Source organism: Zosterops lateralis (genome assembly GCF_965231275.1).
Source record: "Zosterops lateralis genome assembly, chromosome: 7".
Taxonomy (NCBI): Eukaryota; Metazoa; Chordata; class Aves; order Passeriformes; family Zosteropidae; genus Zosterops; species Zosterops lateralis.
The window spans coordinates 8,064,209-8,090,632 of record NC_139767.1 but is presented as its reverse complement, the minus strand read 5'-3'; the positions used below and the strand labels follow the sequence as shown (position 1 = coordinate 8,090,632).

General features: G+C 42.4%; 1 protein-coding gene across 2 annotated transcripts; it reads right to left on the bottom strand.

The window, feature by feature from the left end:
* Positions 1-733: 733 nt before the first annotated feature.
* On the bottom strand, positions 734-26,424 carry NAB1 (NGFI-A binding protein 1). Of its 2 annotated transcripts, none has more exons than XM_083865726.1 (8): positions 26,347-26,424; positions 20,446-21,279; positions 14,902-15,035; positions 13,964-14,015; positions 8,323-8,433; positions 5,889-6,030; positions 4,512-4,661; positions 734-3,411 (listed from the first exon to the last, which is right to left on the bottom strand). In XM_083865726.1, exons 2-8 carry the CDS (start codon positions 21,262-21,264, stop codon positions 3,320-3,322), a joined length of 1,500 nt encoding a protein of 499 aa, XP_083721852.1. In that variant the 5' UTR covers positions 21,265-21,279; positions 26,347-26,424; the 3' UTR covers positions 734-3,319. The 2 variants fall into 2 exon arrangements, with proteins under 2 accessions (XP_083721852.1, XP_083721853.1); XM_083865727.1 differs by having other exon boundaries at positions 4,536-4,661.

Sequence of the window (26,424 nt, the reverse complement as noted above, 5' to 3'; positions counted from 1 at the left end):
CAGAATAGGGCAAGATTGCACTAAAGTTCAAGGTAAAAGCCAGCAAACACTGAGTCACTGGTTCAGAATTCCCATGTTTACTCTTCTCTGGACTGGGAGAAGGCAGGGGGAATCACACCTACTCTGACCCCATCTCTGCTTCAAACCACTCCTGACTTCCACGCCATCTCGGCAATCTGGGTGTTTTGAAGGTTTATGGAGAGGTTCTACACCCCCTGCCCCCGACTTTGATGATTTTGCTCCCTTGTTTTCTTTTCCCATTTTATACCCCATCTCCCAGCTTCTGCACCCTAACAACCTCCTAGCAGAGATGTGAGCTGCTGCTTAGGAAGCACGTTGGAACAGGGTGGATCACCAAGGCTCCCCCATTCCCAAAGAGCACTTACACATGCCTAGCATCCCATCCTAGCAGCTCTGTGCTGTTTCAACCCTGTGTTAATTTGAGCACATGCAAAAGCAGGAGCACAGGAGGTGGGAAGGGAACTCAGTACCTCAGTGCTGCAGACTGTGCCGGGTTTTAGTTCCTCCCTCCTGCCTAAGCCCTGCAGGCTGTGCTCATAATGAGGCCACCCTTAAATGAGGATTCAACCACAAGAGCAGGAAAAGGCTTCCTCCACTGAGAGCTGCAGTTCAAGGTACTCGCTCTTCCCCTATCCCCCCCCAAAATTAACATCTTCTTTTAGAAAGCACAATTAATGAAAACCCAAAAAGGACAAACCCTGGGGAAACTAAAGAGTTCTCACGGTGAATTTTATTTTGTAAGCAACAATATAAACATGTGAATAAAACAGGCATCATTTGCAGGGCTGGCCTTTGATCCAGAGTACTTCGGATCTAGCAACCCTTCCCGAGCAGACGAGGGCAAGCCTTTACCTGCGGCTCCAGAGGCTGGCCAGGGTGCAGTCCACCAAGACCTTTGTCATGGAAAGACCAATGCTTGAGTATTTGCTATTACCAAGCCTATGTGCAATCTTGGAATGTACCTCCCACCTCCCCCACCCCAGGATAAAAAAAAAGAAAAATTAAAAAAATCATACAGCTGCAAACCAGTTAAAAAAATTGCTTCCAGCTTATTGAGACTGAAATGGCCTGTTGGACTATAAACTGAAATATCGTTCTGGAGATAACCAACTGGTCATGACACAAAGTACTGTATTTACAACTCAAAAATATAACTGTTATAGACTTTAATTTATAGCAAATTTAATACATTAGTGTTTACAAAATAAATTCTGGACTCAACTGAAACAGCGTGCTGCTTAGCAAGTTCGTTTTCCTTCCTCTCACTTTAACTGAAGAGATCAGCAAGCTTAAGAGCTTCTTCTGTGACCCACACACAACTTTTGATGGTGTCGGATGTTGGAGAAAACCAAATATTTCCTGCATCTCTAAAGATTTGCTGCTTGGTACCTTCTATTGCTCAAGCTGTACAGTTCAAACCTTAAGCTGTCCTTTAACAAGTTCCATGAAAGCTACTCAGCATACTAACCAGGGCACTGGTTAATGTTACAAACTGAAGAAACATCCGTGCTACTACATCCATGCTACTAACTCACACAACAGGAAAGAGGAAATATAACTACACATTCAATCTCTTATGCCTAAACAGCAAAGCTGCGAACTCCATTGCTTAAAGTAAGATACTTCAGTAAGTGAAACAGTACCATACAGTCCAAGAAACATTTCTTTAAAAAAAAACCCAAACATTTTAATAGTATAAAAAGTTGTTTTACTGGTGTTTCTACTATAAAGCTTTGTTCCACAAATCAAGTGATAAAATAATTAGATATGTTTACAGTGATAAGAGACTGCAGTGTAGACATTTCAGCTCACATTTTGCTGAGTGTTTCAGTACAACAGAGACTGACTGATTCGTTAATACACACCTAGGACACAGAGCAAACTGCAGACATGAAGTGCACACCTGAACAGGGAAGTTCACCCTCTGACATGGTAACTCACTTTCTTCAGCTCTACCTCTCCCCTCCAGAACACGTCATAAGCAAAAACTGTACTCGGAAATGGAGGCATATAACTGTCCTGACTGCAGAGCAGCACAGAGGAAAGATGGATGCACACAAACACACCATGGTAAATTCCAAAGTTATATGCCAACTACTCCTCCTTAGATAAAATGACATCTTCAAAAGAGAACATGTACAAAAAAAAATAAAAACTGTCAAATAAATAAAGAATACAGATGTTAATTAATCACATACATAAGGAAACGTATTGGCATACTGTATGCAATATACAGTATATTCATAGAATCATGTGGGCTGGACAGCACTTAGTAAGGAGTTATGTGCTGAAGACAACTCCTTGTCTCTCCCCTCCAAAAAATCTTATGGTTTCTGAATATCAAGTGCAACCTTTTACACCGATGCATAAATCCTGCACCATGTCTCATCTTTGCCACACTTGGGAGGCCTTTTATTTTTTTTTCAAGATCCACAGAGAAGTCCAAGAAGTTATAATGGTCTGAATGACAATTTTTGCAGCCCTGTCCATACTACTTGGTCTCTTGAGTTTCCTACCAAATGAAATTTAGTAATTGTATGGTACATCAAACCCCAGTTTTTCCTGAGGAAATGGGAGCCAAACGTATGGACTCCTCCATCCTCTAACTGGCATTTCCCACACTCCTGACCTGTATGTAGGTATTATGCCGTGTGTTACACAAAGGCTGCTGAAACCATTGGAAATGATGTAGCGATAGTTAAGTGTCAAGTACATCTGCTATAATACAGAATCAGGGTCTAGGTCTATCAAATGCTATATCCACATAACATTTTAAACCATGAAAATATTGTATGCATTTTCTTTTTTCTACAAATATTGTTGCAAACTTGCTGTTAATTGTGTCATGAGGTTTGCATACCTAATTCTCCAATGATTTATAATTCAAATGTTTAACAACCATATCTACGCTAGGTACACTGAAAGTAGACATTGAAATTTCAAGTAAAATGAACTGTAGCCACATCTACTGGACTCAATACACGTCCCGACATCTAGATTTACTTTGATAAGTTATACAAATACATAATACATTCTTAAATAATGAAGACCCACAATATTAATTTGTGAATCTTCCCACGTTATAAAACCACTTTTACAGGAATGTTTATCCACCTGTATTACTGTTTTAGTTGCAGTGTCTCTTGTTTTCCTGTTTCCACGGATTACTGTACCAGTTCTTAGGCTTTGGCTATTGAAATCTCTTATTTGAATGAGGCAACACTGGTTATTAAGGCTGGTTTTTTTCTCTTGTGAAGTTTCATTCTTTACTATGACACTGTTTTCCCGAGGAGAATGACTATCTTGTGTCTTCAGGTTCTGTTTTTATGACCTTCCTTTCAATGTTGTTAAAAGCCGAATGAGGAAAATCCTTTAAAATACCAAGGCCTTCTGCATTGAGAGAAGAAAGGAAGAAAGGTGTTAAAATACTGCTTGGAAACAAACATATTTTGTTCTTAAATAATAAAAAAAAAAAGGACTAAGAACAATATGAATATCAACACTTGAAGCAATAAATTCTGCCTCCTCCTCCTGGGCTTTAACCCAGCTGGATTAGAACCACCTCAGTTACAGTGCACTGATGAGAGAGGAAGCATCACAGATTCACTTCCACCCCCTCTGCCAGCAGGGGCTAATGGAGATGCACTCTGCACTTGGATTTTGAGAGGGAACGAGTGAAAATCCCCTACTAGAGATTTCACTAAGTGAATTAGCACTGGGACTGGGACAATCTGCAAAAGACGTGAGCCAAGATTGCAGTATCCGTAAGTGAAAAAGACAAGATTCTGCCTGGTCTTCAAAACAACTACTTTTGTATCTTGTCTTTCAAATAACCTCTTCCCCACTGCACCTTCCAAACTCAGGTGGGACTTTATTATTACTCCTAAAATTCCAAGAGTCTCAAGAACTCCTGGCTTTATTTCAGAGCACTGACTATTAAACTGAAACCACCCACAGAGATTTCAAAAAGATTTCTTGCTCTCTTCTATCCAACTTAGAGTGGGTTTCTCCCAATGCCAGAACTAAATGACAAAATTGGCAGTGAGCAGAGGTCAGTGAATGAGAAACCCAGGTGACTGCATGACATACAGTTTACAGCAGAGAAACAGTGCAATGTCCTTATAAATCAGAATAAAGACATCCTTTTTATAAAAAGCCTGATTCTATTAGACAGAATGAAGCCATGTCATAATCATGTTGCTGTCACTGTGATGCAGTTTTAGTATTTAATAGCAGTAATTTGGGTCAATACCAAGCACAGACACATGCCAGAACTTGGTTATCTAATTCCAGTTACTGCATTCCCTAAACTTTTCCCAACTATTCAATCTGACTCTAGATTAGCAAGTAACACTCCTCTTGGAGTTTTCTCCACAGCCTTGATGGCATGGTTACACACAATGCATGCCAGCCTGCCTTCCTGGCTGCTTCCCTCACAGACATCACAGAAAATAAGAAATGCTGGGTAATTTCTCAGGGGCAGCACTAACCTGAGGACTGGGACTTCGCCTCACCACTGGGGTAAAGCCGGATCAAATCACTGCACAGAGATTTCCCAACGTGCTGCTCTCCATCAAGTGAAATGTGCTGCATCTGTCTGCTTGGCAGGTTGGGCATCCGGAGGTTCAGTGGTCTTTCACCTGCAAGTTGGTCACAGTGAAACATTGATGCATTAAAAGAAAAGCAGTATTAAAAAGCAGGTAGAGACTTAAACACATTAATTCTATCAGCCAAAGTACTTCCTAAATTCCAGCTGCTCCAGGGACACTTTCAAGCAAAACAAGGCTTATGTAAATATACTGCTTTGCAGACTACTTCACAGGCACTGTTAGAAAGGGACACCCAACCGGAGAAAAGAAGTATCAATTACTTTCTAAAAACCCTTTTTATTCTGCTCAAAAATCCTCCTGAGATACAAAAATTTTCCTCTCCCACTGCACAATCCCTCTGAGATCCTGAAAATTTCCAGTTTCCCTGCACAATGGCTAAATGGTATAAAGCAGCTTGCTGGGCCAAGGAAAGCTGGATACATACACCTATTCTTCATGGTTACTTTGTACCTCATTACCTGACCAATACACACAAGTGAAAATCTGTTTTTAATGCTTACTTGTATTGATTCCCTTAGCTGTCCCTCTACTGCTTCTTTTCAACCCCCTTAAAAAACCAACACTTAAAAAACAGACACAAGAACTTCTGGTTGTATTTCTTTTGTTTGTAACATTTTGTCTCATTTTACAATTGTAAAAAAAGTGATCCAAACAGAAATGCTCAAACAAAACAAACACTCCTAAAATTAATTCAAGACAAGGAATAGCCAGTTGGTAAATCAAAGAGAACCACAGAACTGCAAGCTTTTTGAAGAATAACAAGCTACTAAGAACATCATTAGAATCTGCTTAGTGCTAAGTAATTTACATAGCCAGCTACTCAGGTTTTGTTCCTAGACTGCACAAACAGGTAAACAAAAAGGGGAGCCAACCATATTACCTGCTTGATTTTCAATTTCCACAAAACAAGAAAACAAATAAAATGCAACACTCTGCTCTATTTTCAAAACTGAGGATAAAGCAAGAGCAAAATCCTGATCTGGATAACAGCAGTGGCACCCAACCTGCTTCCCTCCCCACGTTATCCCTGGGGAAAGCAGTTTGCTTTCCAAACAAATGCACAACAGCAAGAGAACAGAACCTGGGTGCACATCTGATTGCATTATTTACACCGTAAGCACTTCAGGGCAGACACAGATCTTGTCTTGTCCGTTCAGTGCTCAAGGTTCTGTATGAGATAAACACCACCAATGACAGAGGTTGCACAACATCAAATGTCTTTGCTGACAGCAATGCCGTGCCTGGGAGCTACCATACCTTGTCCATCAGCATTATCTAATGACATGCCATTGGGGCTGTGCTCCTCCGAGTTCTGCCTGTAACACCCCGTGGAAAGACGTCTCTCTAACGCTGCCTGGTTGCAAAGAAACTCCATCTGTTTTGCCATCACCTTTTCCGACTGCAATTAAAACAAAAAAAGATTTCTCCCTATATACATACACAGAGCAAGCCAAAACACAGGGGGAAAAACAGCATCAGAGGAAAAGACTAACAGCCTAGATAGTGGTTTTTGTTGACTCACATGTACAGATGTGTGCTTTACGGTTTCTTCAAAACTATGAAGCAAACAAAATATTTTTGCACCCATAGAGATTTTCATAATGTACATCTGAGTCACTCAAGAGTACTTAAAATGCAAGCTGTTGTACTTCATCTAGACAGAAATACAACATTAAATTCTGTTCTTCAAAAACATTTCCTGCACTTTAGGACCGCAGGTTACGTGAAGAGAATCTCAAGAAAAGCAAAAAAGAATGTCTTAATTATCCAGTTAGCTCTGTTCAAATACATGCCTTCACAAAGTATTCCAGAAAGTATTCCAAGAGCAATGGCAACATCTGCTAAAAACTTATGCCAAGATTTCACCAGACATCTTGGAATCTTTATTTTAGGAAACAGAACTACACAAGCTTAAAAATCTGCCATTCTGAAAGTGTAGGATGACAGTATGTTTGTGGGGGATAAAGGTGTGAAATGTCTGTCTAGAAGAAGAACAAGACCTATACACCTCTAGAGAGTGGAGCTAAACAATCCAGAGCAACGTGGGAGGAAATGGCGTCTGAATGTTTGTCATTGACTTTAATGCCAAGAGAATTCTAACTTTCACTATAATCTTGTTCTTGAGAGAATGTAAATAAGCATCTTGCAAAAATAAGAAGAAAATCACAAGTCAAGAAAGTTGATTTAGGAGAGCCACAACGAACATAAGAACAGAAAGTGTACGAACTTAACACATACAACTGCTAGGAAAAATTAATGCCTCTTTCAGGTAATGGTGTAATTGTTCCAACTGTTACAGAGGTTTATTAATTGCAGAGCATTTCACTTTTCATGGGAGATGCCAAAAGCCCTGACTTCCCACAAAAGGCTGCTTGCACAGCATAGTTCAGTAATTTACACTACAATGACAGCCTAACAGAGCAGCAAACCCTGAGCTTCTCCAGCACAGTGGTGACCCTGACAGCAGGGTAATGGCATGGCCAGTATTTATATAGATATATTCTGGCTCAGAGCTCATCAGGGTCTGCAGAACACTGGCAGCTCCAGTTTGGTCTTGGGAGGAAGGTAAAAACAAAAACTATTTTCAAACAGTTTACTTTCAAGTGTGCTTTAACTTCACTATTCTGTCACTCCTGTTACAGTCATTTTTAAAAAGAATAAAACATTTCTCATTCATACCATCTTTATTGTTTACTTAGGATAAAACTAGGATTTTAAACTTCAATGATGCTTCTGATCACCATAGAAAAACCTGTAGAGTTGCATGTATGTTTAAGCTTGAATTAAATCTGTAGTCCATTGTTATGTGGGAGTGACCAACAAAAACTTTAAAGCATATACAAAATAAGCTCATGTAATTATTCTGTGACATGTGGGATAATTGCATTTGATGTATCACAGATTTGTATGACCGAGCACAACTTTGCAATAAAAGGAAGTAAATGATAGGGTAACACATCCATTCTCAGAAAACAAGAAGGTAACTCCTAAATGTAATCTTCCGTGCAAATTTGGTGATTACATTTTCCCAAACCAGCTAAACAAAACAAATTTGTTGCAACTTAGCATGAAATCTCTCCTTGGCAAGAACTGGCAGTAGGAGATGGGTATTTTGCCTCAAGGCTGGGATACATGACAGAAAAAGACAAAGAAAGAATTGGCAACCTGTCTTCATTTATACAAAGCTTTCTGTCTGCTCAAGAACACTGTGCTTCCACCAGGCTAGGTGTTGCTTAGGAAGCAAATTTATCCTCTCAGTTGCAGAGGTTCACTTATTTCCTAAGCATATTGGCCTTTGTTCTTGTAAGACATGTCAGAAGTGAGGACTCCAAGATCGCCTACTCTATTCCTCTCGACTCAGTAACTTGAGCTTTCCATTTATAGCGGATAACGCAAGAACACAGCACAGACTGTACCAATACTACCCTACTTGCTCCCAACAGGCAACCACAGATTTTCAAGCCTACTATGCTGCATCTTACCTCCTTGGAACTAACAAGGGCAAAACTGTAGTACTGTGACAGAACAGTTTTGGGAGGTAAATCCAAATTAAGAGTGATGCAATCACAGCTAAGCTAGGTCGCCTTTTAAAACTGATAGGAATTAATTCAGTCATCAAAACAACAACACATCAAAACCAATGTACACAGACACAGCCTGTACTATTCATAATGTAGTGTAGTTGATTTACCTGGGAATTAAGAGCTGTTGGGTCTTCACTCTTTCCTTTAGCCAAAGCAAGTGGTATTTTATCTTGCTGATAGAGCGTCTGGACTGTGTCCTGGAAATCAGGATAACCATCCTATTGAGCATAAAAAGAAACCAAACCAAGAGGGACATATTACTATTTTTTCTTCACCTTCTCTGTATGCTTAGAAGAAAAAAAAAATCAAACAAAAAAAACCCTAAAAATTGCATTTCCGAACTTCTGTGAAAATTCTGGACTGCAATTTACATGTTTGTGCTATCCACTTCATTTATGTTTGTGCATAAAACATACAGAGCCCCTCCACAGCAACTGCTATATACCTAATATGGCACAGAAAATCTCCTCTCTCTCAGTTTCAGGTGAATTCAGACTACCCTTGTTACTGACATTAAACTAGTTTACATTCAGCCTTGACAGGCAGATTTAGGCCTATGGTTTCTGTCACTTTTCAGAAAGCAAGTTTGTATGTAGTCAAGGATATATACTAACCTTGTGAAACTGAGAAAAGCCTCCTGAAATTCAACAAATTTCACACAGAACCTCCACTAGTATCACAAAATGAAATACTGCCATTTCAGAAGTACAGTGGAGAATGTATAGACTACGGGAAAGCATGACTCAAGAATTCTTCCAGTTTGAAATTCTTATGACATGCAAATCTCTTCTGCAGCTTGCAGATGTATCAATAAAGCAAATAAAGTTCCTGTGGAAGCCTGCCAGACTCCATTAAAATAATCACTGAAGCAAAGGTTCAAGATGAGGGGTTTTTCCAGCCTGGTATTATAAAAGGAAAGCTCATGTGCACTAGAGGAACATGCAGAAATGTTTACAAATGCACAGTATAGGTAACTCTGTCAAAATGTGAGGGGAAGCCAGAGATCTTCAGACAGACCCAAACCTGAGAACAATGACATCTGTCACTGAGGTTCTGCAGACCTTGGCCTCAAAAATACACCAAATTAGGTATATTTGCCTTGTAGATTCTAAGACACATACATGTCAATAGTTACATTTTTGACAACAGATGGACAAAAGGGCTACAGCCCAAGAAAAATAGAAGTGATTTTTCAGAAAAAACACAGGGGAAGGACTATGAGGGTCTCTCCACTGGCAGGCTGCCCACTGACTTGCAGAGCAGTGGTCTGACCCAAGGCAGATGGCCAGGACCTCAGTGCAGTGTAATGCCATTAAACCTCTTCTTTATGTTCAGGAAAAAAAACCCTTAAAATCTGTCAGAATGCTGCATATTGCTTCTAAACACCCAACATACTCCCTTATGGAACAAATAAACACAATAGCTATGCAAAAACTTCACAGCCAGGTTAGCTGCCACAAAGCCTCTAGCCTACGCTAGAAACAAAAGCTTTGAAGCACATTTCCATGAGCACTGACCACTTCCACAGTTAACACCTGAATTTGTTTGGGAGAGGAGAATGATTATGTGTAGGAAGATGAGAAGCTGAACACACAAAACCCTATCACTCAGGATCCTATTTCTGCAACAAAACAGGTATCACAGTTCTTCACAACACATCTGTGATCACCTGCCTATGCCAAACTGAAAGCTGTCTCCCAAAGGTGGGTCTGGCTGCCTGTTGCTGTGTCAGTCCCCCCTCAGTCAGGCAGGTAACTCCTGGAGGATGATGTGTTCTGGATCACCTTCCCAGAGCCCCTTCACACTGCTGGCTGTCCCCAGTGCCTCGTGGGATGAAGAGCACGCTGGACCAAGCCTCAACCTACTCAGCCCCACGGTTGCCTGGAAGTCCTCCTGCATGCACTGCAGCATTTTTGTTTTGCCATGCTGCTGCTCAGTTGTTTTCCAAGCAGTTTTGTGCAGCAGATGTTCCCAGTCCCACATGTGCTTTTTCGCTCCCTCTAATGACATTTTTCCCATGAAAACAGTAGCTTCTACTGCTTTTGCTGTTTTTGTGAAAAACACAAATCCCACACTTTGGTTTTCTTTTCAGCCTTCTCAGAAATAGTGGAGGTGGGGCTTTTCTCTCCTCCTCCTCCACCCATACTGGCACCAAGGAAAGGAAGATGCTTCCTCGCAGCCCCCGCTCAGGTCTCCCTGCCTGTGCCTCCCTGACACCCATGGAGCTTTGGGAAATGAGTTTTTGAAAGCTCTTCCCACCCCTCTTGCTCAGATGAATGGAGACACAGACACACAAAATAATTTCTTTACACCACAGACCAGCAGCAAGAATATTTTTTAAAACTCTCCTTTTTTTCCTCTTTTGGCTGTTCACACGGACTCTGAAGGGGGATCTTTGTCAACACCAATATTGATGAGCAGCCTCTTCCTTCACTTCTGCCTGATGTACCTGTGACTTGTTTTGGTTTCTAAGCTGGTGCCACAACAGCTCACTGCTTTGAGTGGTGCTGGCACTGAGTCACAGAAGATGACAAAATAAGGGGTGCCCCCTCCACACAACACCTAAGCAGGAGAGATCCTGTTCTGCAGGAGGATGTGCCATTTCCATCCCTATTTACCTGTCCTGCTTTTTGTCCAAAGTGGATTTAGGAACTACAGCCCCTTTTTTATAATCTGCTCCCAAATACCAATTCACTCCACTCCCTCCACACCTTTAGTCTGTCATTTGCCTGGAATTTTTTTTCCCCTTCTCCTCTTTACACTTCACTCCCACAGCTCACCCACCCACTCAACGAATAAGAGGGGGAGAGCTCACAGGGGAGGAGAAAGGCTTTTACAGGTAATTTGATGTAATTCATGGCACATTGTTTCTTTGCAATGCTTGTGCGAGTTTCATATTCAGGAAAAGGATAAATTTACAATGTGGCTGCAGACTGACAATGCTGCAGCTTGCACACACAGCTCTGCTGGCTCTGCTCAAGGATGACCTTCAGAGCCTCTCTGGAGGCTTTTTAAAGTGTTATTATATTTCAGGAAATTAACTCATCTTTTTTTAAAGTAATCTTTTACACTATGCAAACAGGCTGTGAAGTCTTTCCAAATTGAAGCCCTAGTAATTTTAGGCCACGCTTCACAGAGACATTAATGACTAATAGTTAAAGGAATGGTGAATCAAAATACAGAGTTCAGCCTTAAAACAGAAATGCAAAAATGACTCTTCTCAGAAAAAAAAAAAAAAAAGAAAAAAAAGAAAAAAAAAAAGAGAAAAGAATAACAGAAAAGAGCTAGTTATAACAACAAAAAATATACCCCATGTTCAGGTCCTTTCTGTATTTTCACGATAGTGAGTGAACAGATCCACAGTGAAGCATAACAACTTCAAAAACACTGTAAGGAATTCTTACCCAGAACAGAAGGAAAAATCTGCATTTGCTACCATCTTCCTTTTTACTTTCACCTTTCCAAAAAAAACCAAACCAAAACCAAAAAAATCCCTGAACATATTACTAAAAAAAAGACTTATAACATTTTTTTAAAAAAATGCAAGCACCAGGAACTCAAAACAGCAGTGATCTACTATGTCATACTGCATCTTTTTTACATTTCATTGAAGTAAAGCCCAAAATTTACAGTGTACCTCTAATTTAAAATGCACTGAAGTAATGCTTTACTCCCCCTTAGAAGACTCCCAAAGCTGTGAGGAAAAAAGCGTTCTATTGATAACAATATGCATAATTTCAAAGTTAATAATGCTATGCTATCAGATTAAAGATTTAATTCAATTTAATTTTCAATTTCTCATTTTGGAAAAATGACCTATTTCTGAAATAGTAATTTGTACAATTAGTACAATGAATTTTTCACAAGCATTTTAAAATATAAGAGGTAATTTTAGATGAAACAAGAACCAAGTAAATATCCTTTCTCAGAATTATTGAAACATAAAGGCTATAAAAGAAGCAGGGCTTCCAGACTCATAAGATTTCACCAAGCAGAAAATAGGAGAATACACATCCTCCCTAAAGCTGTCCAGATTTCCTGCTCTCCAGAAAACCTTGAGTTTCAGCTTGTATTTTTCAGGGTTTTAATTTTACACTTTCTCTCAATGAAGATCCTGTAAAAAACAGCACCTCCCTTGCAGTGTGTCATTTTAGACACTTGCTCATCATCAATTATTCCTGAATGAAGGAAAAACTTCCTAATGCTGAAATCTAAGTCATTGAAACACTACTTCAAGCAGAGGAGAGGCAGCTCCCTGCCAGTTCTTACAAATTAGGGCTGGACTTAAGAGAGGAGACTCAAGCAACCATCCTGCAACGTGTTGGTCAAGGCTGATAATGGTGAAGCTGGATAAAATCATTTAATGCAGCTTTTCCCTGCTCTTTTTTGTGGATCAAACAACAAGCATAGGTCAAAAGCAAATCCTGACACACATAAATGACATTACTGACTTATCAAAGCTACCAGTGAATCCCCATTGCACACGTAGGTTTTGCACTATGTAAACTCAAAACTACAATTGTATAGGGACTGATGGAACTTAATAAATAAGATTAATTCCTCCATACCTATTCAAAACTGCCTTTTCAAAACTAACTGCTCTCACCAGGGTTTGCCTCACAGGAAACACCTTTGTACAGGTGAAAGCATTGCAGTACTGAAAAAAAATAATTAAAGCCATACTACATACAGTGCATCATTTATCACAGAATACATTGCATACGAGAAACACATTTCAGAATGTGTTGCAATTTTCCTCTACAGTTAGAGAATACATCATCTATCTGTGTCACATACAAATCCAGCTCAAGTCTAGTTCATATTCTAACATACATTTAAGCTACACCTTTTCAAGTAGACAGTACAATAAAAAATACCCACAATGCTAAGGATAAATTAGATACCCACAAAGCAGTGAAACAGTAATTTGTTTAGAAATACAGATTAGAAAGATCTGCTATACTTATGAGGTATATAGATATATATGTTTAAGTACATTTTACATTTTTCTTTTTTTTTTGTTAAAATTAACTTTAAAAAGGCCTCAAAATTACCTTCCTGAAGAAAAAGGTAAACTACATACATGCTGCTCCTGCACTCTTACCAAGAAATTCCCAGCATCTCCCTAAGCAACATCTTGTGCAAGTATATACATTAGCCACAGATACACACATTTGACACAAAACTCATTACAAAACCTGTAAATTAATATCTACAGGCACAACCTTTTGTATTGAGATGTACAGCTTGCAGTTAGTTTTTGACTTTTCAATATGATCAGTGTCATAATTTATGGCACAGTCAGAGATGGCTAATATTCTGCCATCAGTCCTTATCCAGAACTCTGTATTCTGGACGTGATCAACAGCTGACTCCAGTGGATTAGGCAAATCCATGCTGACTGAGAAGCAGTAGGCCTTATGGGAAGTCATTTCCTACAGTGCTCGAGCTTATTCCACCACAGGAAGTCAGTCAGTCCCATTCCTCCCCTCCTACTCACTCTGAGTGCAAAACACTGAGAGTTATCTTTACCATTAAACAAATCCTACTCTTTACCCCTGCTCCTACAGGTTTCTCCATCAAGCACTTACATTTACAGAGACAGTGGTGATGTTCTCCCACCCTCTCTCATACCCATCAACTGTCTATCAAATGTTTTTCTGACAAATTTCTTTAAGACAGATCCCTTCAAAATAAAACTGAATTTTAGCACGCACAGGTCAAAATACAGGAATCACATTACTGTACCTCTATCTTGATTCTCTTTGGTGACAGCTCATCCCTTTCTCCACATTTAGATCTGCAAGAGAGGACACATACACGATCAGTAAACAGCATGTTAACCCCAACCATCAATAGTAGTGAAAAGGAGTCAAGGGAAAGAAAAGAGATCAGGGAAGAACAAGTGAGATGCACAAAAAAAGCCTCCACTTCACTTTGACATGGCAGTGAAAGCCATTCAAGTATAGAGTAACATAAGTAAAAAAAGTGTTGTTTTCAGAAGCATCAGGAGATTCATGGATTCTTCCTTCCAAAGAGGAAGGAAAGCACAGAGAATTACAGAAATGCCCTTGGAAAGGATATTACATTACAGGCAAGAGAATCAACATTTAAAAATCTAAGGAAAGTAGCAAGATATTCAACCATACTTACTAATGCTAAAGTTTTAATTGTATTTAGAAGCTGTTAAGCCTTTGTCACCATTTCATAACAGCAGTTCAGTTGAAAGAACAGTAACAACTGAAATTAGGACTCAGCTTCAGTTCCTTTAAAGCAAGCTTGTAAGCCACTCCCTGTGACCTTATCTTTTTGGCTAACAAGCCAAGTCTGTATATGGAAAAAAGGAAATTTATGCACTGAACATCTCTGGCTACTCTGCCAATTTACGTTAACCTAAAAACACACTAATGCCTCAAATGCTTGAAATATCAGCCTCTCGGATGCCTCTTAATATGCACTATCCTCCAAACACTTGGAAAACCAGAGAGCAAGTAAAAAGGTAATTCAAGACAGCTGAATCCTATCAGTTTAAAAGCTTCGGGACTCAAATAGCATTTCCCTCCTTTCCTCACAAGAGCACTTTGCTATCTGAAGAGCAAGAACAAAGTGTCTCTAGTGCTTCAGAAGAAACGCTGTATCACTTAGTTCCCTAAAAGTAAAGACCCTGTGAGCTAAAGAAGCCTTACTTGGTGGTCCTGTAGGTGTACTTGTAGGTGACCTCCCGAGAGATTTGCCGGGCCAGCGCGAAGAGCTCGTCCCTCCTGGTCAGCAAGGCGTTATCCTTCACACACAGCTGGGCAGCTGCTTCGTTCACTGTCAGCTGCAAACCAAACAAACAGCCGCTCAGCACTTTGCGTACCTTCACCTACTGTGCTTGTTAAAGTACCTCTTCTGAAATAAAAACGAATTTTGATGGGAAGTAAAATTACCTATAATTGTACACTAAACCCTGGAGGGTTTCTTCAGTTTATTTATATCCCTTACTAAACCAGGTAAGCCTTTGGGAAGAGGAAAGATATGAATGTAGTTGGTGCATAAAGTAAAACGTAATTGTAAGACTGTCTCAATGTGTGCTGCTTTTGCTTCATCCCAGCATTAATTAAATCTCAGTATAAAACAGTAGCTCTGAACGTTCACAGTGCTTGGCTCCCAAAGCCTGGCTTACAGGGAATACTATTTTTATAAACGCAATATGCCCAGGACTTGGGGAGAAAAAAAAAAACAACAAAAAAAACAACCACCCTGACAGTGTGGGTACAGATGGCTTTCCCTGGTGAATACAGAAAAAATTCTGTAGAAGGTGATGGTTTAAGAAACGATTAAACTTTTTTTAGCTATGTTTCTCACCCTCATGTTTGTGAAGACTATCTTCAGACATGAATCAAATGTAACTTGTTTCAAGGATGTTTTCCTGAGCCTGCCAGGACACATTTCTAGTGCCTCTGCTGCTGGCAAAAGATTCATAAAGAAGAGAGGAAAAAAAAAAGCCTGAAATTGAGGCTCAAAATGGTTTTGCAATGCTCTTCAGAAACCTATAGGAAGTTGTGATACTGTCACAAATTATATCAGCTTAAAAATACTGCTGTCTGAGAAGCCTGTGGTCAGCAGTATGGACACAACAACATTATTAATGCCATGAGACACAAATGGAGATGTTGGACAGGCTATTCCAAGCTCCTTCCACAGGAAGCAGGGCTTGAAGAGGCTTTCTCACTTTCCTCAGCTGAAGAACAGCCAGAACATGTAATGAGGCATAACAGCAAGAGGCCAACAGAATACTACAGGTGTTTTTACCAAGTGCCCACAACTCTCTCTACTCTTTTACTTTTAGGAATTAAGCTGCTTTGAACAGGCTTGGCCTCTGGCAAAGGAGCACAGCTGCTTTGGAGCTGCTGTCAACAGTTATGTTCTGTATCCATCCCAGGCTAGTGAATACTCCAGAGCAGCTCGGTTTGCACAGCACAGTCAGCACATCCATGATGGATGGAGACGTGCCATCCCAACCCTCCATCTGGCAGCACGGCACACACACGACCTCAGGCACCGACCCCGCTGCTCCCGCGGAGCAGCAGCTCTGCAGGTACAGGCTGTCCCTTGGGAGAAGGCCAAGGACCCTCCTCCCCTTCACCCCGTGCCTGCCACACTGCAGGGTCACCTGTCAATTAACCCACAGAGGCTGCATGCTCCACCCCTGAGGGATGGAAGCTGCCCCAAGACATGAACCACACACAACCACGCTGTCCTCTGCCACAGGGCTTGGTGGCATGCAAACTATCAAAAATTTATTTTGCCCAACATGACACTTGGTCTTCAGGAAGGTTGAAAAACCAAAAAAACGTATATCAAGAAGAGCTGAGATCCTTCTTTCAGCGGCCTGTGCCTGTGCAGTATTTCTAATAAAACCTCACACAGAACTGCTGCTCCGAATAGCTCAGAAGCAATTTTTGCTGTGTTTAGCCTAAAAGCCTCTGATCTCAGTAAGGCACTTCCTATGGTACCAAAATGTTAATCAGAGCACAAACCTGTTTTTAACAGGTGAACTAGGTATGCTGCCTGATCCTTTAGTCTCTGTACAGACAAAAACCCCAAATCTCACAGAGATCAGATGTACAAGGGCACAAACATGTGACTATGTTCCTACAATACAAGGTACTAAAAAAAACAAACTATTACCCCTTAGACAGGAACAGTTGTTCCACAATGTCTGTCTCTTCAGAAAAAAAAAAAACACAGAGGGGAAAAAGATACAATATAATATTAATGCAACACCAATTAAAAGAATTACCACCCAAAGCAGGCATTAATTTCTGTAACACTGATAGCTATTACTTTGCCAAGGATGAATAATATGGCTAATGCTTACAAAATAATTTGAGATATTTTTTATCCCTCCAAGTGCTGAAAGGTTGCAAAGAGCTGAAATGACTGAAAATGCTTTTGGTAGCTGTAGGCAAATGCTGTTTATCCTAATATGTGAGAAAAGCCAAATGTTTATTTGCTTGTTTTTCCTGGTTTCTCTTTGAGGTCACATTCAGACTTACTGAATTGAAGTGCATCATGGCTTCCTGCCTTGTCAGGAGGCATAATAACTGCAGATATTAGCACTGCATGCCTAAAAATAAAGGACTGGTTTGCTGGAAGCATTAAGGATATGGAACAGCACAGAACCATACAGGAGAGGGATGGGTATACTTCCATCTGATGGGCTTCACAGATTCCCCCACTAGAAACCACATAATTAAATACCAAGCCCTACTGTTTTGGTGAGTCAGCAAAAGAAAAGGAAGAGACCAAGCTAGACAAAATTCATTGCTTGTTTTTCTAATTCCGCTGAACTGGATTTTTTTTTCTGTTTTAAAGGTACTGAGACAAGCACTGAAATATTAAAATGCAAATTACAAATCTGACTCAAACTTGCAAGGGTCACCGAGTTCAAGGGCATGCCTTATACTCATCCCTCCTCCAGTCCAACTTTAAACATCAAGTGCTCTCTGTGTTTGAAAAGCTGTGCAATACTGAAAAAAATGGAATGGATTAAGGACAGCATGTTTATTAGTTTTGCAACGCCTTCGAAAGATTTTATGTCAGATTAATGTTTTATGCAAATACTCCTACTAGGAGCACACTTCCAAACCAGCCCAGTGTCTACAGCTCTAATGGCTGCTCCAGCCCTCTGAGACTTCAGTGCTCATACTGAAACAAAATATTCTCACTAATTCACCACTAATAATTCCACTAGGTTTGATTTTAATTTGCATGCAACTCCTCTATGCTTCAGGAGCCAGAGATACCCTAATCTTTACATTAAAAAGCTAGCACTACTTAAGCTTTCTAAATTCACAGTGAAGTTTATTCAGCTGCTCCTTGCCAGCTGCAAGGAGAAACCTTGAACTGTAAGGCAGAATGACAGCTCTGGAATGTATTAACACGTGCAGAAAAACAGTCTCTGGACCTGCAGAACTTACCTCCCTGGTTGTTTAAGGTCCTTCCTTCTGAGCAGCAGATTGCTTAAGCCATCAGAACCAAAAACACACTGAGGCTGAGTTTACAAAAGGCAAACTCTGGTTTAGCAGATTTTAAACAAAAGAAAATGGTCTCGTTCCTGCTATTTATTTTCTGCCTTAAACACAAAATGAAGACAAAACTGTTCAAGACAAAACTTTGTGAAATCCAGCCTCTTTAAGCCAACAGTAAACTAATTATGAGCAAATTCTTCTTGCTTGCATGTGAGCAGTTCCCATCAAGTTCAGTGAGGCCCCACATGCGTAAGTGAGGCATAAGTCAACCACAGACTCCTTTGATCTTGTGCCCTTAATCACAATAGCGATAGAAATATTTCCTAAAGCCAAACCATGCTCTCATTCCATTTTTAAACGTGGTTTTACAATGATGTAGTAAAGATCTGTAGTACAATACTAAAGAAATGAACACGGCAGAGCAGTTGTCCTTTCTTCCAGTTCATTGCTATCCCACTCCTTCAATTACTACCCCAGGTTTCATTTCCCCAGTTTTGCAGAGACACTCCTGAGCCCACACAAAAGTGCCCCTGGAGCCCACCTTCCAGTAAGTACACTGCTGGATGCCAGAAAATTATCCTACAAGTAGTCTGCCCAGATTTCAGAGCATTCTCTGCAGTCACTACCCCAGAGAGGCTGTGAAAGCACACAGCCACACGTTGTATACCTCGACTGCCTCCATCCTCAGGTGGGAAGAACCCCCTTTCTCTGAATCCTCAGTCTGTGGCCATGTACACAGGGCATCTGCACAATTAATCCTTTCAAATCCTGCCTCCATCTCATACACAACGTGTTCTGTTACGAGGGAGACTTCCACAAGGTCAGGGGAGTAAGATGAGATCTCATCTTGTACAGTGGATGAATTCATAGATTGTAAGCGTTTGACATAAAGCCACAGAGCAAGTAAGTGTAAGATGCACAACTAGAGCTGTGTGGCAGGAATGTGGCTGACTACTGTGGAAGTGTCTCCCCAGTCTGCAGTAAAAGCCCTTGTCAAGTCCCTGCCGGTGATGTGCAGTTGCCTTATAAATGTAAATACGGAAACAAAAATGTAAAGAAATACGCCTTGTTTCCTTCTGCCCTTCTACTGAGAAGCATAAAGAGAACTCAGTCTTATGCTACGGATCACACACCTACAAAACTTCTCCTTGAAGTGAAAAAAGGCTAAAGCCAGTACAGTTTTTTTGGCACTCCTGTAACATAAACACTGCCTTTCCTTTTGGGAGCTAAGCCTCACATGCCAAATTTTAAATCCAACTGAAATTTTGCAATCACTGTTAACTGTGAAAACGCTGATGCAGCATTCGTATCAACAGTGTTTTGGCAGTGCTTTGAATTAATGTTTGTTCTCCTCTTGTACAGTACTTTGGCACTAGGAAACTACTCCCCACACAGACACACCTATTGCGTTACAACACATGCAGTGTGAGCCTCAGGAATGCCACAGGAGGAGCAAGGGAGGCCCACAGGAACTTTCAAAGACAAAAGGGAAGATGCTACTCAGGGATTAAAAGACAAACATTGAGATTAAAACCACTCATCAATAATGGAGACAGTCCTTTCCCTTTCTCCTCGCAGTCCACACGTCAATCGGCAGGCTTAAGACCACTATGCCCAAAAAACCCCACAGGTTGTATAATTGAGCTTCATTCCAATTCAAACAAACAAATAAATCCAAGCCACTGAGTTTAGGGACCTCGTTCACAGAATCCTTTTTATCTCAAGTCCAGAAGCTACAGAGCAGAAGACAGCAGAGGGTAGTAACCCCATCAGACACAAGCAATTTTAGTCGCTGATCTTCCAAACAAGTCTACTCTCAAAGCTGCAAGGAAATATCACAACAGGACATCTTTAAGAATGTACCAAATCCTTAGAATCCCCAAGGCCATGCTCAGTGCAATACTGGTTGCTATTTAGGTGCCAAATTTTCTAGACCTTCCGTGTGACAGGCCACACGAGTGACCGAGCAGTGACACTGAGTCTGCTGACACCGAGTCAAGATCCCCAGGTGCACACACCCACACCCACCCACAGAAGGAGACCTGTGCTGCACCTGAGATTTCCATGTCAGGCCAGGACTGCCTACAGCACTCAACACACAACTTTCAGATGCGTAACTCTCCTCACTCAGCAAGAAGTGCCCGTACAAGAAGTGTACCCTGTCAAAGGTGTAGGAGTAGGGGAGGAAGCCCAGTTCCACTCAAGATGTTTTACCTCATGGAGAGTGAGATGCTTGCCATCCTTCCTTTTTGAGTCAAATCTGCCATATATTGCACTGTACTTCCTGATCTCCTCCTCTTTGTGAGGGTCATCGTCACTCATCTCAAAGATGTGACCAATCATCTTTGCCAGTTTCTTATTTGTTTTCAGTAACTCCTTGACTTCACTGGAGTCACTTTTGGGCAGGGAGGGAACCATACGTTCTACACATTCAGCCACTGACAGAGCAGCAGCAGCATCCAGGGTCTCGCTGTTCTCCTTTGGTGAGGCTGGAGAGCCAAGGTCAGCCGGGGAAAGGCTGTGCTCACTCTCTGTGGTGTGGTGTCCTTGCCAGAGTCTGGGCTCGCTGCTGCTCTGCAGTGATAAGCTCCCCACCACATCAGATTTGCTCGTGCCCACGCTCTGCACGCACGTCGTGGCAGCGCATTTCGGAATCTTCAGGTGAGGCTCTCTGGTGCTGCTGTTCCTTTCGTAACTGCTGCAGGATATCCCCAGCCACGCAGGAGACCCTTCTGGCAACTTATATATTGGAATGCTACTGACTGGCAAGGAGGTGAGAGGCTGGTTAAAAAGGCCAGGGTTTGTGACCCAGTCCCTCAAAGCCTTCTGCAGCCGTCGGACGTGAAGCGGCTTGCTAGCCATGCCCACGAGAGCCATTATCTCCAAAAACTCCTCTTCACCTGCTTCACAGAGCTGCTGGACATCATCACCACCCTGCTGAATGAAGGCATCGAAGTAGAATAAGAGATTTGCTTTTTGTAGTATTCGATACAGCTGCAATTCTCCAAGGGTTCTGGGTAGGGCTGACGCCATCACGGACGACAGAACCTGCCAACAGTAAAAACAGAGGGAAGATGAACACCAAAGCATCGACATCCAGATGCGCTGTCCCGCCGCCCATCCTTCCACAAGGCTGTCAGCTCACAGGACAGCATTTCTTTCTCTCATTACAAGAACACCCACATAAAATGAATAAGGGGCAAAAGCTCTAATTTTTGATTTGTTAACTTAATGGAATCATTTTTGAAAAAAACCAAATTAGCAGATAGTTGTGATGCACCTACAAAAGAGATGATTCAAACACGAAGCCAGCCTGTTTTCAACATTCCTACTTCGTGTTTGCTCCCAAGAATGTCAGTTAATATCACTCACAGCTTCTACTCAATTCTCTATTATATCTTAAGATCAAAATGATCACAAAACATATTCTGAGGAATTACGGAATACTCAATTCCCTGAAGAAAAAATCTTATCAGTTTCAATTCTTCTTAATTGCCACATCATTTTTCTCCCATGGAAAGTATGGAAGACTGTAAAGGAAAGCCAAGAAGAAAAGTACTTCACAGAACCCCAGAGGATTAATGAAGTTGGGTCAGTAAAGAGTGTTTAAGAACCAAGTATTTCTACCATTTTACCCGTTTCACATGAAAAGGATCTAACGCCTCTGCTAATCTTAATTATGGCAGCAACAGCTGTAGACAAAGCAAAAATACTGATGGATTCCAACATATATAGTTTAAAAAACCTTAGTTTGAATTCACCTGCCCGTTTCATTTGCTAACAAGGCTGCCTGTCACTGACACTTGAGACATGAAATACCACTCAGCAATACAGCAATTGTGCTTAAAGGCTCCCATCAGACACATTGCTGTGGTGTTCAGCCCTTACAGCGGCAGGAAAAAAACATCCGCACAACTTTCAACTTCATAAACCCCTTATCCAGTTATACCACAACTAATAAACTCCTCAGAGAATTCTAAGATCTCACACGCACACCTCTTCACCCTACGGCAGCTTTCACAGCCACAAGCAGATAATTTCCAGTATTACGCTAAACCACCAATCAATAAGGTCTAAGCATGTAATTTATAGCTGGTTGAGAAAGTAACAGAACTAAAACACTGAGCAGGTCTGCTAACATTGTTCTGGCTCTACTACCACACTGGACTTGAAAAAACACGCAGTAGTAGCCTAAAAAACAACACTTACAGGAAGATTTGCACACACTTTGGGGGAAAAAGTATTTTAAATACCGTGCAACTCTCCTTCCTCCAAAACTGCAATGTAAGCAAATATGTTTGCTATGGGGCACTGGGAGATCAGTGATCAAAAGTAAAACTCAGAGGGAATTTTTTTTTACAGTATGTGCTTTTGCATATTGTAAAACATAAAAAATATTGGAAAAAATGTTCTGGGTATTTTTGTGTATTTTTTACAATAGGAGCCTTTTCTTCAGCAAGTCCGACATACAAATAAAACAAGCAGAACCCAGCTTCTATTCAGGAGGCATCTGGAAGACCAGGCTTTTGCTGCAAACTTCTGATTTAACTCTACTGGAGAAAAATAAAATCAGGAGGCCAACAGAAACTTTTCAGAAATGTATATGGCAGCAAGAGCACACCTACAGTAAATCTCTTCAGGAATAGAGGTGGAGCCAAGGGGAAAAAAAAAAAAAAAAGACCCAACACAAACCCCTCAAACCACCAGCTGAACACATCATTCCTGATGTGTGCCAGTATGTGTAAAGCAGAAGGGGCAGTAATAGCAGCTTAGATTTGAGCAGCTACCTCAAGGAGCTGCTGGTGAGCTTAAGAGATAATAAACTACACAGTTTGGAACTCAAGGTGAAACTCTAAACATTTAACAGCTACATATTTTAGAAACACAGTTTGGCTTTCTGAAAGAACAGTTAACTGCAGAAAATCAATCAAGTACTGTCTACACTCAAAGATACAAGAAGAAACAAGGAAAATGAGGAAAATCAATTAAAGGTATCCCTTTACAGGGCACAGAATTACAGGCCACTGTTGTAGAAAGTGTCATTACTTCATTGAATTTCTTAGAAAAATCCTCCAATTCTTGACAAACTTTGTCAAGACAAAATTAACAGCTTATGGTTTAGTGGCATTTCAGTAAACTGTTCCTCCCCTCCCATTTCAAATGATGCTGACTTTTCACCATCAATACCACAAATTAACTTATATAACTTCTAAAAGAAGGTCCATTTCCTCTGAAAATTATTAATCTTAGCACAAAATCTACATAAATCTACATAAATGGACGTTGTGCAGAGAGCTAAATTGAATCTTGGGAGGACAGTGGCAGTGAAATTACACACAGCCCAAGAGCTCCAGGCAAGCCATGAAACTGAACTCATTTTTCCAGCCCACAGGCTGGAAGAGCAGCACCAGTCCACGAGAAGCCTTTACCTAGAGGCTTCTAATCAACAAATCTCCTCCTGACAGATAAAACTGGATTAATATGTACTATGGAGGCGTCAGCAGCGAGTCCACGGTTCAGACCGCGTTGAGATTTGCATTTAAAGCAAGACTGAAATCCCTTTGTTTTGTACTTTAAAGACCCATTCTGTTTTTCATATTTAGTACAGTAACTCCTGAGAGGGCCGAGCAATTAATTTTTCCATGAACGACTGCTACCGATTTCTGCAGAGGAAGGCATTTTCAAACACTCCTCCTTTTAACCTCTTTTCTCCTTACATTAAACACAGTTCCTCCAGCACTCACCTCAAAGCCATCCCAAGTTATTTCTAAACTTTAACAAGGGGAAGGCTCCCCCCCTTTCCGAGACGGCCTCTCCCTTCTCCAGACACGACGGTGTGTCCCTGCTCCGGCCCCGCTCACAGCCTACAGAGCCAGCAAGCAGCTATGCTAGTCCACCTGCAGGAGTGAGACGAGCCTTAGGAAGAGGACAAGCAACAAGCAAAGACTGCTGAGAAAGCAGCACAGCACTGCCTGAACCCGAGGACATTGTTAACCCCGAGGACACCTGGCACTGCTGCTGGCTCTGCTCACCCGGCCGGCTACACAAAGCCTTAGCACACCCACTCAAGTCTCAGCGCCCCACATCTTCCAGGTGACCTTTAAGCTGTATCTAAGAGACCTGAAATACTGCTTTCCACCACTTCTCTCACTTCTTACTGCATTGGGGACCGTGCTTTTGGGGCAAAGGGTGAGCACAGAAGAGGTTACACAATGAGAAGACACAGGGAGAGTTCACAGCCAGGACACTTCTGTCAGCTCCTCATCAGGAAGAGCATCTTGGATAAGACCCTGAGGCACCATGCATGATCCCCCTCTTCTGCAGCCTGCTCGATAAGTCTTAGGTTGTCTAATCTGTGATCCCAAACCAGCCTGGTTCAGGAGTAACAGCCTGGTCATGTCCTCTGGCAAATCCTAAGAAGCCAGAACGATCTGCTGCGTCGGGAGCGAGCAGGTACATCTAACACAACTGCAAACCCTTCATCCAGCAAGAGGAGGAATGCAAAGCTGGCACGGGGAGGTCTACAGGCATAAATGAACACAGCCACGGCACTTGGGCTGCTACTTCTCCCCCTTCTTTGCACTGTCCGTACCAGTGGTGTCAGAGCACACAGGGAAGGGCAGCTGTCTCTTATGTTTTTAACATACAGACCGAACAAAGAAGCCAGAAAACTCCCCACAGCAGACAAAGCTGTTTAAAATACACACAAGGCTGCATATGGTTATAGCCACGGGAGAACCAGGAAATCACAAGTTAGATTTTTCACTCAGCCTTTGCAGCCCACAACCATGCATTCTGATTTTCCACATTACCTCATTCACATCCACAGCCCATCACCCCGCACGCCATGCCCTCCTCTCCAAACGCTGGCTGTCACCTTAACTCTGACCACAAACATAACTCCTGGGGAAAAGGAAAACAAAAACCACAGAGACACCACAGGAGCGCTCTGAAATATCTGTAAACAGCCAGCGCAGGAATCACAACCCATTCCTGCTGCCTCTATCAGGACAGCGGGAGCGGCAGCCCCGCTCAGCATCCCTGAGCACGGGAAAACACCGGTGCCTTGCCCGAGCGGCCGGCCCAGCCCGGAGCCGGCACAGTTCCCGGGGTGGCAGGAGATGCGCGGCTGCAGCGGGCAGGGGGGGCTGGAGGAGGGTGAAGCACCGGGAGAAGCCAAACTCGGGAGCTGCGGGATGTATGCACGGGACAAAAGGATTCCGAGCAGCTTTCCTGCTTTTTAAGGCTGCACTTGGAAGTAAAAGCAACCGAGCAACTCCAACCGATTGTAGAGATTTTATTTCAGGTGAATTCTAATTGAGCTGTCACCAATTAAATTAGGAATACAAGGAGAAACTGTGAAACATCACATCCCTGTATTTTAGGCAAAAGTGATTATTTCATAATGTATCTTGATCACTTTGGGCGTTTTGAAAAGTCTCTGAAGACAAACTGGGTTTGGGTTTGAGAGCTGGCTGCTTTGCATATTCATTACACTTCTGCAGCGCTTCCAAAGGACTTTTAGCAGGAGGAGAAAATTACATGTAGCTGCAGAAGAGAGACTTCGCAAATTAGTCTTGTCTAGCTCTGAGACGTGCCAAAATACAGCCTATTGATGAGTGAGCCCCGCGTTTACCTACAAACCCGCACCTCGCCGCAACTGATGACAAAGTTGAAGCGTGCACAGACACCGCGGCGTGAGGAGGAGAGGAGCGCACAGAGCCCTCCGGAGCGGGTCCGCGGGCGGGACGGAGCCCACGGGAGAGAAGCCGCACGGCGGGCCCGGACGGGGGGCCGCGGGCCCCGGGCAAAGTTCGCCGAGCGCGGTGACAGAACCTCCCGGGGCGCCTTCCCCCCGCGGGGCCCTCCGAGCCCCACAGCCCCCGGGCCCGCGCCGGGGAGGGGCCGGAGCCAGGGGAGCCGCCCGCCCGACCCGGGACCCGCCGCCCCCGCCCCGCGGCCCCCACACGGCGGGGCCGCTCCTGCCCTTTCCCCCCGCTCCGCCGTCCCGCCCGCCTCGGCTGTCTCCGGGAGCGCCCACGCGCGGCCCGCCCGCTCCTTCCGGCCCCCGCTCCCCCGGCCCGGCCCGGCCCGGCCCGGCCGCCCCACACGTACTCTGCGCTCGGCCGCCGCCGGCCCGGGGCTCCCCTCGGCGCCGTCTCGGGGCCGCAGACTCAGCCCCGCCGAAGTTCC